At 46.5% G+C, this 16,353-nt stretch overlaps 1 protein-coding gene across 1 annotated transcript in view; it reads right to left on the bottom strand.

The window, feature by feature from the left end:
- Nucleotides 1-16,353, bottom strand: part of npas2 (neuronal PAS domain protein 2) — a 221,125-nt gene that overhangs the window by 62,395 nt on the left and 142,377 nt on the right. Inside the window, exon 8 of the mRNA XM_084320101.1 lies at nucleotides 1,083-1,196. Within this exon, the coding sequence (XP_084176227.1) occupies nucleotides 1,083-1,196 (114 nt within the window). The remainder of the gene's footprint in view (nucleotides 1-1,082; nucleotides 1,197-16,353) is intronic.

The following is a 16,353-nucleotide window of genomic DNA, read 5'->3' as shown; positions in this document are numbered from 1 at the left end:
TTAATGACTGTATACGCAAAAGTAGCCTAGTTTTAAGTAATAATATTATAAATCTACATGCCTTGAGGATGACATTCTTTATATAGCCTGCCTATCAATTGTTTTAAAGCTCAATAAACTATGACCGGAATTAATCTCATTTGTCCGGTAGATTGAAATCTTGCAGGTCACGGAGACCGGCAACAATATTTTCTAACGGAAACCCTGGTGTGTGTGTGTGTGTGTGTGTGTGTGTGTGTGTGTGAGACGGCATGCCTCCATTGAGGCCCACTCTTGGGGGTCAAGGGTCAATCTAGACGGTCATCATGCATTTTTCATGTATTTCAGCACCATGGACAGAGAGTGGAGGTCTAATTATCATCATTAGTCCCATTGGAAAAGTGTCCCGAAAGGAGGCCCTCTTCCTAGGGTGCGATTAGGGGGGCCAGGGGGGTACAAAGGTCAAGTTTCCCCGAGGAGGGGTGACGTGGGTAGGCAGGCAGGTGGCATGTGGGCAGGTTAGGGTTAGAGCACTCGATGTGTGGGCAATGAAGCACGGGTAAACGGTAGGAGTAACTATGACTCTCTTAAATCAAGAGTAATTCGAATTTCTCCCCCAAATACGATCTAATTGTTTCAACAAAAGACGACTACCAAACTGTTATTGTTCAAAATTGCAAAACTGATGTAGGGATGTCACTAAGGCTATGTTCACACCGCAAGCCTTAGTGCTTAATTGTGATAAATGTGTTTGGCTTGGCTGTTTTAATTTTTTTTATTTATGTGGCCAATATCAGATTGCAGTGTGAACTGGTCACACTCCTGAACTGCCCCCCCAAATACGCAAATCAACAATAACGAATATGGATGTAACCATGTCACATTCATTCTGATATGACTGTTCAGACTTGAGGTTGCATTGCATGAATTGAATTGTATTGACCTGTATCTGATTTTAGGACCACATCATTTATGAAAGTGGCCCAAATCAGAATTGCAAAGATCAGATTCCATGTGGTTTGTGCCGTTCACACTGTCATGAAAGAAACCAGATCTGAGTCACATATTATGAGCAAAAAAAACATACAAAAAAAAGCACTTACCATTGTTATGAAACTTGAAATCTCCAACAAACTTCACATACTCGTATATAGGGGGTTCCTTTGGGTCAATGTTACCTCTGGCTAAATGACAGCAGAACTCAACATGTGCATCACCTGAAAAAGACAAATGACAAATTCTCCATGGAACAGGATGCTTTTCACTAGGGCTGGGCAATATACTGATTATTTATCCACAATCACTGTTTTAGTTATTTCTAGTTATATATTTTTTTATTGTCAAGTCAAGTGTTTATTAATCCCCTTGTGGAAATTCAAGTGTCATAGCAGCATGAGGGGGTTACAGGTAGGATAGGTACATACTGTAGGTAATAGAACATAGAACAAAGAGCATGTAGTATGATAGTGAACCGTAGTAGTAGTGAACACTGAACAGTAGTGACTCGTGAGTGGCAGGATTTAATCAGACAGTAGTAATAGTGATGATGGTATACATGGTCCAAACCGTAGTAACACACTGCACCAGAGTCTGTGCTGCAGTCTGTGCCCACTGTTGTGTAGCCTGATGGCTACTGGCACAAAAGACTGGCAGAGGCAGTTTGTGGTGGGGGAATAAGTCTATGGCTGAACGTGCTCCCCATCCTAGCTGTGAATCATGATAGACAATTTAGTTGTCTAAATTAATATGAGAGTACCTTTGTAATATTTGAGATTTGCAATAGAAAATTACAGTTTCTGTGTATGGGTGGCGCAGCGGACATTGTGCTCGTCACCAACGCAAGAGACACCGGGTTCGACTCCGGCTGTCGGCGTTGCCTCCGGCTTGGGCCAGCAGTCATACTAACTCAATTGGCAGAGTTAGCGGGTGGAAGTCAATGGGTGGTAATCTGGACATTGTGGACAGCGACTCCTACAGGTCGGTTGGGGACACCTGCACAGCAGAGACAGGAAATGGCGGGGGTAGTGTGAGCCTCCCACACGTTACACCTCGCCAATGAGAGTCCGCGCTGGCAGGTGAAAAGATGTGACAGGCTGCCTCCTCGTGTATCGGAGGGGACACGTGATGCAAGTCTTCTATCCTCCCTACAACCGGCCAGTGGGGGGCATATGCAAGCAACGTTCAAGACAGGGGAGGGGAGAATTGGCACAATGGAATTGGGATGGGAGAAAAAATAGAAAGAGGATAAAAAGTGGATAAAAAAAGAAAATTACAGTTTCTGTTTGATACTGTATCACAATATTGTTATATACGTATATCAGTATAAAAACGTCCTCCCAATATTGTGACACTTTTTTCCCCCATAATGCCCATCCTTACTTTTCACATTATTTATTTGTGCTAATCTGCCATGTGTAGGCCTAATCATTTCAGTTGTACAGTAAAATGTCTAATCACAGAGAATAACTACACAGCTTATGGTCATAAAACAAATTTAACATTTATATAAATAATCTAGAAGGAAGGTATTGTACTAAACTGCCATGTGTATTACAAGTTCTGTGGTCACAATGTAATTTATTTGTGTGATTAGGTTATCTCTAGTCTAGGATGTGTTACACAAGCTTACTATGTATCCACAAAGTGTGTGATCAAGACTAATGGTATGTATCAACAAATAAGATCAGATATTCCTTTATTGATCCTGTTGGGGAAATTCAGGCAACATAGCAGCATGGGGGGGGGGGGGGTACAGGTACATGGTGATAGTAGAAGACATGATACAGGTCATAAAATTATAGTACAGTGGGGAAGTAAAAATAAAAATAGGCAGTGTAAACAATATAACAAACTCTGAGTATGTGCATATGAGCAAGTAGGCAGTGTAAATAAGTCAAGGTGCAGATGAGGGTATGTAACCCCTCTCAGTTATATTTGCATTACAATAAATATATATGCTATGATTAAGTAAGTATACAGTATACACAGGTGCAGTATGTGTTACAAAGGGTCAGATTAAACCGAATATATATATTTATTGCCTGAGATCCCATGTATACTATTTGTATATCGTTTGATATCCCTTGTATATTCCTTGTACAATATGCACGGAATATCCCTTTAGTCTAGCAGGACAGACCATAATATTCATTCCCCGATTGGAAGCGATCCCATGGCGCCAGGCACCGAGTAAAGCCTTGCCCCCTCGAGCTGACTTGAAAGGTACCGACGAGATATGTCTGAACATGCCCGCTTTCGCCCACGGCTACGAGACCGGGAGGCGACAGAAATGAGATAGGCACTATTTGTCCACCGTGGATATAAATATGGCGCAAGAATACAGAACCCCGCTTGCAGTTCCCCCTTGCAGTTCCCTTTCAGTTCGCCTTCAGTTCAGTCTGGTTCAGTTACTAAGTAAAGCCTTACCCACTACGCAACGTGCGGTATAACAGGGCTCGCATGCCCCAAGATAGAGCCTCGTGTTATCCTAAATACGTCTGTTTGTCGTATCGTTCTCTATATATTAGTAAACCTTCATTACGAGTCAAAGACCACGTGAAGGGGGTAATTGTGTGTCTATAATAGAGCACTTATTGCCGCGTGCTAATAGTACAGTAACGTCAAGTTCAGCTGTGCACTACCGCACCGGAGAGGATATCTACACCGGAGCAGCAGCAGCACCACGGAGGACTTACACCCCACCGGCAGTGCCACTCTCCGGGCAAGGATTATTCTTCTTCATTGCTTTGACCAAGCTGCTGGAACAGAGAACCGCCTACCCCACTGCTACTGTGGGATTTACACCTGCCCGTGAGACCATCACTCAAGCCTGTCTCTGTCGTAACAGAGGCTCGACGGCTCTCATCTGCGCGGAGCGCACCCTGGGATCACCACTGTTCTCCCCGCTGCTCCAGGGTGACATCGCCCCCTTGAACCCTGGACTTGCATAGAGCTTTGGCCCCCTCTGCTGGCTTACAACCGGTAGTACACCCTTTCCCAGAATAACCAGATCTAATTACCTTGATATTCACTATTGATTTGACTGCACATTCTTTGCCTTATAAGCGCAATCTAAATACTGTAAACAATCCCTTTTATGTAATAAATATTCTAACCGAGTATTCTGTGTGGAAAACCTGTTATTGTGCGAGTGTCGTCATCTAGAATACCTTTGTACGGTGTTGGCCAGCAATGTACAAGTCGGTAGTGATTCAATGATATCAGTACTTGATTAATACAGTCAGGGAATTGTACCCCTCAGTTACAATTGGTCCTTCGATAGCCGAGATAATAATTAGCGTAATATTAATATAATATTAATATGGAATTGGCCGATGACGAACACTCCACAAACGGTTCTCCTAAGCTAGATCGCCCGCAGCGCAGACGACAGCCACCTCCCTACCTAGAGGCATACTCTGTCAGTCCAATACCTAGCTTTAAAGGGAAGTTAAACGCGGAAAAAGTAGAAAGTAAAATTATGTTCGACCCTAACAACCAGGTTACCCCGCCAACAGAGGCCCTAGTGGGTTCTAATGTAACTGACCAAGCTCACGGTGGGGACCAGGAGGGAACTGACACGACTTTACCCCCAGACACTACCCAAGAAGTAGTCCCCGACCAGCCCCGGGAGGAAGACAACCCTAAAGAGACGCGCACCCAGGAGACGGATCTCCGCGGTACGCAACCGGAGAACGGATCTCCAACCAGTACTGCCGGGAGCCGATCGCCCCGAACGGCGTCTTCCCCCAGCGAGGCGGACAAGATGCTGGCGCAAGCACTCATCGCCACCCTGGCAGCCTCCACCGAACGCGATCGACTTCAAGCGCAACAGACGTGCGAGCGCGAACATTTCGCAGGTGAGCGAGAGCGCTTCCAGGCGCAACAAAGGAGCGAGGACGACCGAATAAGACTGGAGACCAGACGCCTCCAGACAGAAGAGAACATCGAGCGAAGCCGCGCCGACGTCGCAAATGCACAGCTCCACGCCGCCCATGCCAGCGCCAATGCCCAGCGCGACGTCGCCAACGCACAGCGCGATGCTGCCCAGGCCAGCGCCAATGCGCAGCGCGACATCGCCAACGCCCAGCGCGAAGCCGCGCGCGACGCAGCCCATGCCCGGCGCGAGGCAGAGCGCGACCGGCTGCAGGCGGAGCTGATGGACAAACTGGTTGCCATGGCGACACCCCCTCACTCCGCACGGAGCTCCCAGAGATCGTCGAGACATGGGTCTAGGACACATTCCCCTACCCGACGAAGCGACCCGGGACCCCGCCTACAGGAGGATCCTGTCCACGTCTCCGAACCCCGCCTACAGGAGGAGCCTGTCCACGTCTCCGAACCCCCTCCCCAGCCGGTCCATACGAGACCCAGCAACCGGGTAACGGAACCGGACCACGCCGAGAGACTGAGCAGACGACTTCAGGTCCTAGCAGAGGAAGAGGAGGAGGAAGAGGAGGGGTGTCAAGCCGACCAGCAGCAACGTGCTCTGGCCCAGGAGGCCCAGTACAGCCCCGACCCGCAGCCACGTACTCAGGACCAGGAGGTCCAGTACAGCCCAGAAGTCAGCCCCGAGGCCCTGCGCTACAAACCCCCGACTCAACTCACGGGTGAGTTTGACGCACCGCCAGCCCCGAGGAACAGCACCTGGGTACCCGACCTTCGGTACCCACCAAGTACCAGCCCAAGACGACACGCCAGAGGAGACTCGCCTAGGAGGCCTCTCCCCCAACGCTCACCGATGTATCAGTCACCCACAGCGTCATACATTGCCACGCCGTCAATCCCAGACTTCGTCTATGAGAATCGAGCACAGTACACGGAGCTCCGGATGTGCCTAGAGACAATGATGGTGGATGTCGCTGATGAACGCCACAAGTATGCAATATTACTGAAGCACCTGAAAGTACCGCAAGCGCACAATATAGCGCTGGCCTACGCCTCCTCTTCGACACCATACACAGCGGCCCTTGCAGCGCTGGACCAGAGATATGGACGTATATGGGATTACGTGATAGAAGAGATAAGGCATATTGACCGCCTACCCCCAGCCACAGACAATCGAGCACTGGACGACCTGTCCATCAGAGTGCAGTCCCTGGTAGGGATGCTGGGAGCGCAGAGGGAAAAGGGTAGGCATGAACTATACGCCAACTCAAATGTAGAGAGGATCTTGGAGAAGCTACCGCCCGCCCGACAGGAGCGCTTTAGGCGGCAGAGAGACCACCGAGACCCTAATGGCCCCGAACCGAACCTCCTCGATCTAGCCGACTTCCTAGCGAGAGAAGTCAGCAGCTTACGGCTAGATACATTCGGACGGAGCACCCCTGGCTCCAGAGAAGGAACCAGGAGACTAAATGATGGAAGAAGATCGGTGACTGTCATGCACCAATCAGAGTCAGTACCGCAGCACTCCAACCACAACACCCCCTCGACGAAAGAGGACCAGTGGAAGATTGAGTGCCAGTACTGTGGGGGAGAACATCGGCTCCACCAGTGCGAGGATTTCAAGAAGCTGACCACGGATGATGTGAGCCAGTGGGTCAAGGACCACCGCCGCTGCTTCCGCTGCGCGCGCAGCCACCTAGCAGCTGAGTGTCACCTGAAGAAAAAGTGCAGTAGGTGCGGTGGCACCCACCTGGAGGTCCTGCACGACATCAACAAGCGTCACCCAGGACAACAGAGTGGGCCCGTCGCGGTCATGTACCACGCCGAGGCGGTGGCACCAGAACCAAAGTTCCACCAGACCGCTCCCTACTGTACCTACTGCGACGGCGGACACTGGCTGGCACAGTGCGCCGAATATAAGACACTGAACCCCGTCCAAGTGAACCAGTGGCGCCAGGCGGCCCAGGCGGGCGCCGTTTACCGCGCAGCACGGTGCGGAGCCCACCAGAAGGTCCAAGACAACCAACTAGCAGGAGTGCTCCACATTGACCAGCACAGCGGGACCCCCCGTGTGCTCCTCAAAGTGGTCAGAGTGCTCCTGAGCCACGGGGACAAAGTCATGGACACTTACGCCGTCCTTGATGACGGGTCAGAGAAGACCCTTCTGCTCGCGTCCGCTGCGGCCCAGCTGGGACTGCGGGGGAGCGAGAACCAAATGACGATTCGGACAATAAGGAGAGATTTAAAGACGATAAAGGGCGAGAATGTCTCCTTCACTATCGCAGCAAGCGGGCAGCCAGAGCGACGGTACAAGATCACAAATGCTTTCACCAGCCAAGAAATAGGACTCTCGCAGTACACCTACCCTGTCACCAAGTTGATGGATAAATATGTGCACCTGCGCCAATTACCTATCCCGCTCATGGACGGCGCTACCCCGACCCTGTTGATAGGCTCCGACCATGCAGAACTCATAGTCCCGATAGACCGGGTCCATACAGGACCCAGAGGTTGTCCTGCAGCAGTCGAGACCCGCCTAGGATGGACATTACAAGGGCCCCTCGCTAAATCTCCCAACCGAACAGCAGCCACTAGTTGCTTCCACTCCAGAGCAACAGAAGAAGACACCGGCCTCTCCCCCATACAGCAGAGGCTATTGACATTAAGCGAGAGGCCCGTGAGAGAACCGTGGGTACCAGAGGGAGTTCGGAACTCCACCCCCCTCAGCTGCGCTTCAGACGTAGCTGACCTCGAACCCAGCACCCCAAGCGACTCCTTGACGGGGCGGCCGGGACCGGCCCCTCCTCACACGGGGTACAGAGCGAACAAGAGAAACAGACGGAGGAGGAGAAAGCACAGCCAAGCCAAGATCAAAGCAGTCTCAGGCCCGCTTCCTCCTAAGCCCCCCTTCATCCCGTCCAGTCGTCATGACCATAGACCAGTCACCACCCCGAGTTGCGTGGCCGGCCGGCCGCGTAAGCAAAGTGACCACTGGTACCGACGGAAAGGTCAGAGTGGCAGAAGTGCTCGGCCAAGGGCGGATCTACAACCGACCCGTGGCGAGGCTGATCGAGTCGCCAAGGCTCCCCGACTTGCCTAATGACGACCATGACCCCTGACTTTGTGAACTGACCGACCCCTCACAGACATTGAGTAGTGGACAGTGCGGTTAATCTGTCCCTGCTTAGCTAATTAGGTGGGACTAATTAGGGGGCGGCTGTTACAAAGGGTCAGATTAAACCGAATATATATATTTATTGCCTGAGATCCCATGTATACTATTTGTATATCGTTTGATATCCCTTGTATATTCCTTGTACAATATGCACGGAATATCCCTTTAGTCTAGCAGGACAGACCATAATATTCATTCCCCGATTGGAAGCGATCCCATGGCGCCAGGCACCGAGTAAAGCCTTGCCCCCTCGAGCTGACTTGAAAGGTACCGACGAGATATGTCTGAACATGCCCGCTTTCGCCCACGGCTACGAGACCGGGAGGCGACAGAAATGAGATAGGCACTATTTGTCCACCGTGGATATAAATATGGCGCAAGAATACAGAACCCCGCTTGCAGTTCCCCCTTGCAGTTCCCTTTCAGTTCGCCTTCAGTTCAGTCTGGTTCAGTTACTAAGTAAAGCCTTACCCACTACGCAACGTGCGGTATAACAGGGCTCGCATGCCCCAAGATAGAGCCTCGTGTTATCCTAAATACGTCTGTTTGTCGTATCGTTCTCTATATATTAGTAAACCTTCATTACGAGTCAAAGACCACGTGAAGGGGGTAATTGTGTGTCTATAATAGAGCACTTATTGCCGCGTGCTAATAGTACAGTAACGTCAAGTTCAGCCGTGCACTACCGCACCGGAGAGGATATCTACACCGGAGCAGCAGCAGCACCACGGAGGACTTACACCCCACCGGCAGTGCCACTCTCCGGGCAAGGATTATTCTTCTTCATTGCTTTGACCAAGCTGCTGGAACAGAGAACCGCCTACCCCACTGCTACTGTGGGATTTACACCTGCCCGTGAGACCATCACTCAAGCCTGTCTCTGTCGTAACAGAGGCTCGACGGCTCTCATCTGCGCGGAGCGCACCCTGGGATCACCACTGTTCTCCCCGCTGCTCCAGGGTGACATCGCCCCCTTGAACCCTGGACTTGCATAGAGCTTTGGCCCCCTCTGCTGGCTTACAACCGGTAGTACACCCTTTCCCAGAATAACCAGATCTAATTACCTTGATATTCACTATTGATTTGACTGCACATTCTTTGCCTTATAAGCGCAATCTAAATACTGTAAACAATCCCTTTTATGTAATAAATATTCTAACCGAGTATTCTGTGTGGAAAACCTGTTATTGTGCGAGTGTCGTCATCTAGAATACCTTTGTACGGTGTTGGCCAGCAATGTACAAGTCGGTAGTGATTCAATGATATCAGTACTTGATTAATACAGTCAGGGAATTGTACCCCTCAGTTACAGTATGCATAAGGTACATATGGCGTGATATACTTCATATCTTATACGTTGTCCGTTTAGGTGGGAGTCAGACACACTCAGTGATAGTAGTTCCTAGTAGTTGAATGTAAAGTTGTGATTTATCTAGATACTATTAGCAAGTCTATCTGATGATATCCACTTCACTCAATGAAAGCGTGTCCTGTCGCTACAGTAGCTAATAGTCACATTGGATTTATTGACGGAAGTTAGAATGGGGCTTTCAGAGGTGATGCGTGAAATCACTGCGCCAAGGCAGCAGTGGTTTGGCAAAAAGTTTTGGAGTTGTATTTGGAGTGTATTTTGTGACTGTTCGGAACTAGGCTACACTGGCACACCTACTTCCAGTGAATGATGCGGCTGTTCCCTAAGCCTAATGCATGCACAGAGAAGAAAAGAATACGTATCTGCTTGTCTAACTTTAGGGTAGATGGCAAGCAAATAAGCTAATTTCCCAAAAAGTTGACGCGTTCCTTTAACTCTTTAATGGCCATACCCGACTATAGTCGGGTTATCTCGCCAACGGTTGAGCGCCAAAACCAGAGTATACTCAGGTTTTGATCCTTTGATCTTTTCCTTTGATCCCCATTCTATACGGTCAGCCGGAGCCATCTAGGTGTCTATGATTCATCTACCTACGTTGGAATTGCAACAACGATAGAATATTACCAGGTGGCAGTATCGCCTACCTTTTGAACTCTGATAGAAAGGGAACAGGAGAGAGACTGAATGAAATGGACTATCGAGACTCGCTCTGAGGGGGAGGAGCTCCTGCAAGGCAATCGCTAGCAGATCTGCTCGCCTCAAAACCTATAGTGTCCCGTAAACACGTGTAATTACATATAAACGAGTAATCATGATCGCCGATGGGATCATTGGAATTATTCTTTTTGGAGTACAGGTACCTCCTGGCTAAGGTAAGGATCCCCTATGTCTATTTTACCGAACCTGAGACATGTTTCTGTAACAATCCCCCCCCCCCCCCCCCCTTGATGATTTTGTGAAGGTACATGTTATATAACTTTGATTTGGGAGTATTTGGGGTTTCAGGGAATCAACCAGAACGAGTCGGGCTTATTGCATATAATGCGTCCTATCTCGCGATCTATGGAAAAAGACTGGATTATTCCGGAAATTGGGGCACTGTTTAGCGTGTATAAACTACAGTGTGTAGAAATGAGCTGATTAGTCAGTAATGGACTATGAACAATGCCTGTAAAATGAGCCATACTATTGTCTCCATAGCTATAATACAGAACACACGATGGGTCTGCAAACATAGTTAAAATGGTCATTAACGCTGGCGCCAAACAGTGCATATGCCGAAAGCTAGTGGCCGTGAATGAGTTAAGACAAATGGATGAAGCAGTGAATTACAGTTTCATGCATTTTTCATGCATTGTATGATACTGCCCTCATATGTGCTTTAATGTTATGGGAATGAAACAGCAAGAGAGAAAAGAGTAATTGCAATACTACTCTACTGAGACATGTTGGTCTTTTGTATTACAGGATATGAGCGGATAGTGAATTGGATTCATTTACATTTAGTCATTTAGCTGACGCTTTTATCCAAAGCGACTTACAAGTTCTGTACAACAAGTCATCAGGAAGGGCACAACTCTATCAGCTGGATTCAGATGAACTTAGTTCATCTATGTTGTCATGGGACAGCCCTATAGTGTGCTGCGGGTGAAGCTACACTTGGCAGGGGAATTAATACGACAGGATAAAGCAGAGAAAAAGTATGTTACTGGGCAATTAACATACTCTCTGAGGTTCTGAATACAGCATTTCTCATCACAGCTCAAGATCATAATCACATACAACAACAGTTCAGACTAAGCCATCAAGATCATATGAGTCCATATTGAATCTTCTAAATGGTGGGAGATAAAGGTTTAACCCTTTCACTACCACACGACATAAGGTTAACCTTTCACTACCACACTACAGATGGTAGTGAAAGGGTTAACCTTCTGTTGTGTGGTTGTGAAAGGGTTAACCCTCTGTCATGTGGCAGTGAAAGGGTTAACCCTCTGTATTGTCACAGTGAGAGGGTTAACCAGGCATTTGGTAGTGTGGCAGTGAAAGGGTTAATACTCAAATTGCAATGCTAGAAGAACATAGCTATCAAACTAGAAGAATGCACTCAATAGAGTGCAGACCTCCGACCTAACGATCTCCTCACGTAGCCATTACTTTCACATGCGACATTGTACTCAGTCGATGACGGTAACAAGAGCAGCTGATATGCACAGTCTCGACAGGCACAGGCTATGAATCATATGAAGGTGGTGCTAGAGTCAGCACAGGGTGACCAAAAGCAATAGGTTGCTTCCTCTTGGTGTCATGGATATATGCACAGCAAATTGCATGGCAATCCAACGATTACTTGTGACTTCACAAAAGGGAAATACCAGCTTGTTAATCTGAAGACTTCAAACCCTGGCCAAACAGCAACGAGTACTTATGTAATTTAAGTAACCCTAAATAACATCTCAGACTGAAGCCAAATCTATACAAATAGGCAAACTAGGGCGGTTAGGTGGCGTAGCGGAGATTACGTTCGTCACCAACCCCGGAGACGCTGGATTCACCTGTTCGAATCCAGCTCACAGCTCCGGGGTTGTCACCAGCTTGGCTGGCCGTTCACACTAATACAATTGGCAGTATTAGAGGGTGGGAGAAGCTGGCGGGGTGGGTCCGGGTCGTTGTAAACAGCGACTCCTACAGTTCGGTCGGGGCGCCTGCTAAGCGCGGATAGGATCTAAGGGCGGTAGTGTGATCCTTCCACACGTTACACGCTCTCAGTGAGAGTCCGCGCTGCCAGGTGAAAAGAAGCGGTTGATTGGCTAGACGTGTGTCGGAGGAAGCACGTGATAGCCTCCACTCTCCCAGACCGAATGTGGGGGGTAAGTGCGCAGCGACCAGGAAGGGGATTGGGAATTGGCATAACGACTAACATTGGGATGGGAGAAAATCGGAGGAAAAAGGAGGGGAAAAAAGGCAAATAAAAAAAAAAAATAAAAAAAATAGGCAAACTAGGCAAAACCCATTTTCCTTAAACTCTTCCACCCGATGGGACCGGTACCGGTCCCGAAATGACATTGTGTCATAAATCAATATCTCCAGAGTGTTCTACAAAAGTATTGTTTTTTATTTTCAAACGTATTCAAGTATAAACATCATAACCATGTCACAACAGCATTTATAATGTATTTTATCATCAATACGTTAGTTTAGGAATAGGTTAAAGTGTTATTAGATAGATTTTTATTTCATTTTGGTCAGGGTTATTTCGCGAGAGGCAACCATTTTGGAAAACTTTGAACCACAGGAATTGTAGTTTTTTTGGCGGCCATTTTGTGAAGGACATCGCTAGCTCTGGATCTGCGTTGGACATTTTCAAAACTACACTCCCTGAAAGGATCTATGGGGTTCAAGGTTCATAGTTCTGTATGCATTTTTTTAATAACTCTTATTATTCTGGATAATATACCACAAAACGTAACGTTATTGACAAATATTGAAACGCAGTTTAGTTTCTCTTCCCTATTGTTAGCATGCCAGCAACAATTAGATCTGAAATTAAAAACCGGTTGCACCCTGGTGAAAATAAAAAAGTACAGTAGATTACAGTAGATTTCATTATCTGTTCTTATGCACGCCTGGTAAATCCAAATTGAACTCGGCCATTTGAAAGATAATAATTATGTATATATATAAATGTGCGAATTGGCTATAATAAGGTAATTTATAAGCCTGCTATTCTATATTCTATAATAATATTTCAAATTGCATTGGTCCGGGATGGGAGAATTCAGTACTGTATCTACAGAATCTTCTGTTTAATCATCTTCCCTTTATTCATTTCCTAAGATTTTTTGTACATATGATCTACAGATGATCTCAAGAAGGTACTGACCAAGATCAGTGGCAGTTTTTAATGTTTGATCATTATTAGCATGGTGTTTATTCATTGTCAAAGATGCAAAGAAAAATCATAATTCATATTCTCCTTTGTTTCATCACAATTTAAGCAAGCCTAGTAATAGACACAATATGTCTGACCCTGGGAATACATTCACTGAGGTCCATAGATGTCACTAAATACCAAGAATATGCAAATGGGCCTTGTAGAAGTGGAGCAATATTCCATTTACTTAGGTATGTATTTCTTAAAAAAATTATTATCTTTTCCCCCTCCTTTTTACGTTTTTCTCCCATCCCAATGTTAGTCGTTATGCCAATTCCCAATCCCCTTCCTGGTCGGCTGCGCACTCTACCCCCTACCGTCGGTCTGGGAGGGCGGAGACTATCACATTCTTCCTCCAACACATGTGTAGCCAGCCCACCGCTTCTTTTCACCTGGCAGCGTGGACTCTCACTGGGGGAGTGTAACGTGTGGAATGAATGAATGAATGAATGAAAACTTTATTAACAGATTGCAGAATGGGTACAGTGCAGTACAGCTCAATACATACAATTGTTAAGGGGATGCAGACCAGAGAAAGACTTTCGTCTTGTTTCCACCAGGGTCCCCCATTTCCAATTCATCGTAACATATATGACATACATGACATACAGATAGACAGTACTGCTACATCTATACATTTATGACATACCAGATTTTCAATTACAGTACTGTATTTGTGATACAAAAAGAGTCCAGAAAGAAAAGAGTATATACATTAGGCGTAGAAACTGTACATTGGATTGGGTAGGTGGGGGTGGGACTGTACATTGGAGGTGGTTGGGGGGGGGGGGGGGGGGGGGGGGGGTAGGCGGGGGTTGTGTTCGGACATTTACAGGGGCCAGTTTCGAGTTGCAGTCTCCCTTAGGTGTTTTTTGAGAGTGTTTTTGAAAGTGGGTAGTGATTCACATTCCTTTACAGCTTTGGGTAGGGCGTTCCACATTGATGTGGCATAATTGCGAAACGTGTTTAGTCCCTTGTTTGAGCCGAATCTGGGTTTAACATGATTTGTGGAGCTCCCTCTGGTGTTGTGATCGTGGTATTCACTGACCTTTGGGAAGTATTTAGTCATGTACATGGGTACCTTGGTCGTGTAGTGTATCTTGTAGACCAGGCCCATTGCAAGTTGCTGTACTCTGTCGTCTACTCTAAGCCATCCTAGGTTGTCAAAGTGGGCAGGGGTGAGGTGGGTTCTAGGAGTAAGGTCAAGCAGTAGTCTGACCAGTTTGTTTTGAGATGTTTGTAATTTTGTTTTTAGCGCCTTTGAGGTGCTTTGGTACCATGAGGTGCAAGCATAGTCGTAGTACCCTTGAATGAGTGCTCCTGCTAGAGTCTTCAGGGTATTCTTGTTTACCAGTGAGGAGATCCGGTACAAGAAACGAGTTCGTTGGTTGACTTTTTTTATTACATTGGATGCCATTTTGTCACAGGAAAGATTTGCCTCTAGGATGGAACCCAGGTAGGTAATATCTTCTTTCCTTGGAAGGGTCACACTACCTTCCCTCGCTGTGCAGGCCCCCCGACCGAACTGTAGGAGTCGCTGTTTACAACGACCAGGACCCACCCCATCGGCTTTCCCACCCGCTGACACTGCCAATTGTGTCAGTATGGACGGTCGACCAAGCCGGAGGTACCGCAGCTGGATTCGATCCCACTGTCTCTGCGGTGGTAGACAGACGCTTAGTCCGTTAGGTATGTATTTTAGGCGGATTTTCAGAAAATAGGCTCCAGGCTTCCTTAATATGTCCCCTTTAAAGCCCTATCTTATCTTAGTTGTTTTATTTTGCAGGGCTACAAGGGGGAGTGCTTCTCACATCTTGTTTTGGCCCTGACATGAGCCCAGCCCACACCCAGCAGTCTGTAAGCTCCACAGTGGAGTGTTTATATATATATATTAGGGCTGTCAGTTTATCGCGTTAATTAGATTAATTAATTACACAGCAAATTATCGCGTTATGAAAATTAACTCAAAATTAATTACAAAAAAAAAGATTTTTTTTTTATCTCATTCATTTCATAAGAATGTAGAATACACATTTACAGATTTTTTTTTATATGGTCCATTTGCATGTTCTTGGTATCTGATTCTAGGGACATCTATGGATCTCAGGGAATGTATTCCCAGTGTCAGAAATACTGTCAGAAATACTGTGTCTGTTACTAGGCTTGAGTAAATTGTAATGAACCAAATGAGAATATCAATTAATTTTTTTTTTATCTTTGATGGAATTCTGCCATCCGGACACATGCAATTTGAAATATGATTATAGAACATAGGTGTCAAACTCATGGCCCGCGGGCCAAATGTGGACCGCCACGTCATTTGATGTGGCCCCCCAAGAGCTCAGGTTAAAAAAAAAAAAAAAAAAAAATTTACATTAATCTTGGGTTAAAAAATAGCGGCGTTAAAATAATTGTGGGTTAATGCGTTAATAAAGCTTTAACTTTGACAGCCTTAGTTATTACACATTCTTACACATACATGTATGTTGAACATCTGAGGTATTGATGAAGTAACAAAGGAAAAAAGCCAAAAGCACTTACTCCTCAGACATTCTTTGACAATTTTACAGCCCAAAATACAAAAAAGATCCAGGCGGAATAGGTAACAAAGAGTTGAAGAAATATTGTCTGAACTGTCAGATGCAAACTGGCTGTGTGACATAACCGAGCATCTCGCTCAATTGAATAAGAAGCTGTAGGGACGCAAACAAGTCCCACCCAAAACTTGACCAATATAGTTGTAAACTGAGACAACCCTTATTTTGTTATTTTTGAGTACAGTTACAGTTGTGTGTTCATGCAGACACATAATAGCAATTTCATTACGAATTGAAAATGGTGGACCCTGATGTAAACAAGTCGAAAGTCTTTCTCTGGTCTGCATCCCCTTAACAATTGTGTGTATTGAGCTGTACTGTACTGTACCCATTCTGCAATCTGTTAATTAAAGTTAATTAAACTATCTTCCATTAGTTGGATGTATGGCCTCTGCAAGGTTGTGTGCAG

This window comes from Notolepis coatsorum, assembly GCF_963971535.1.
Source record: "Notolepis coatsorum genome assembly, chromosome: 8".
Lineage (NCBI taxonomy): Eukaryota > Metazoa > Chordata > Actinopteri > Aulopiformes > Paralepididae > Notolepis > Notolepis coatsorum.
The sequence above is the reverse complement of the archived record's forward strand: the minus strand, read 5'-3'. Positions and strand labels throughout refer to the sequence as shown.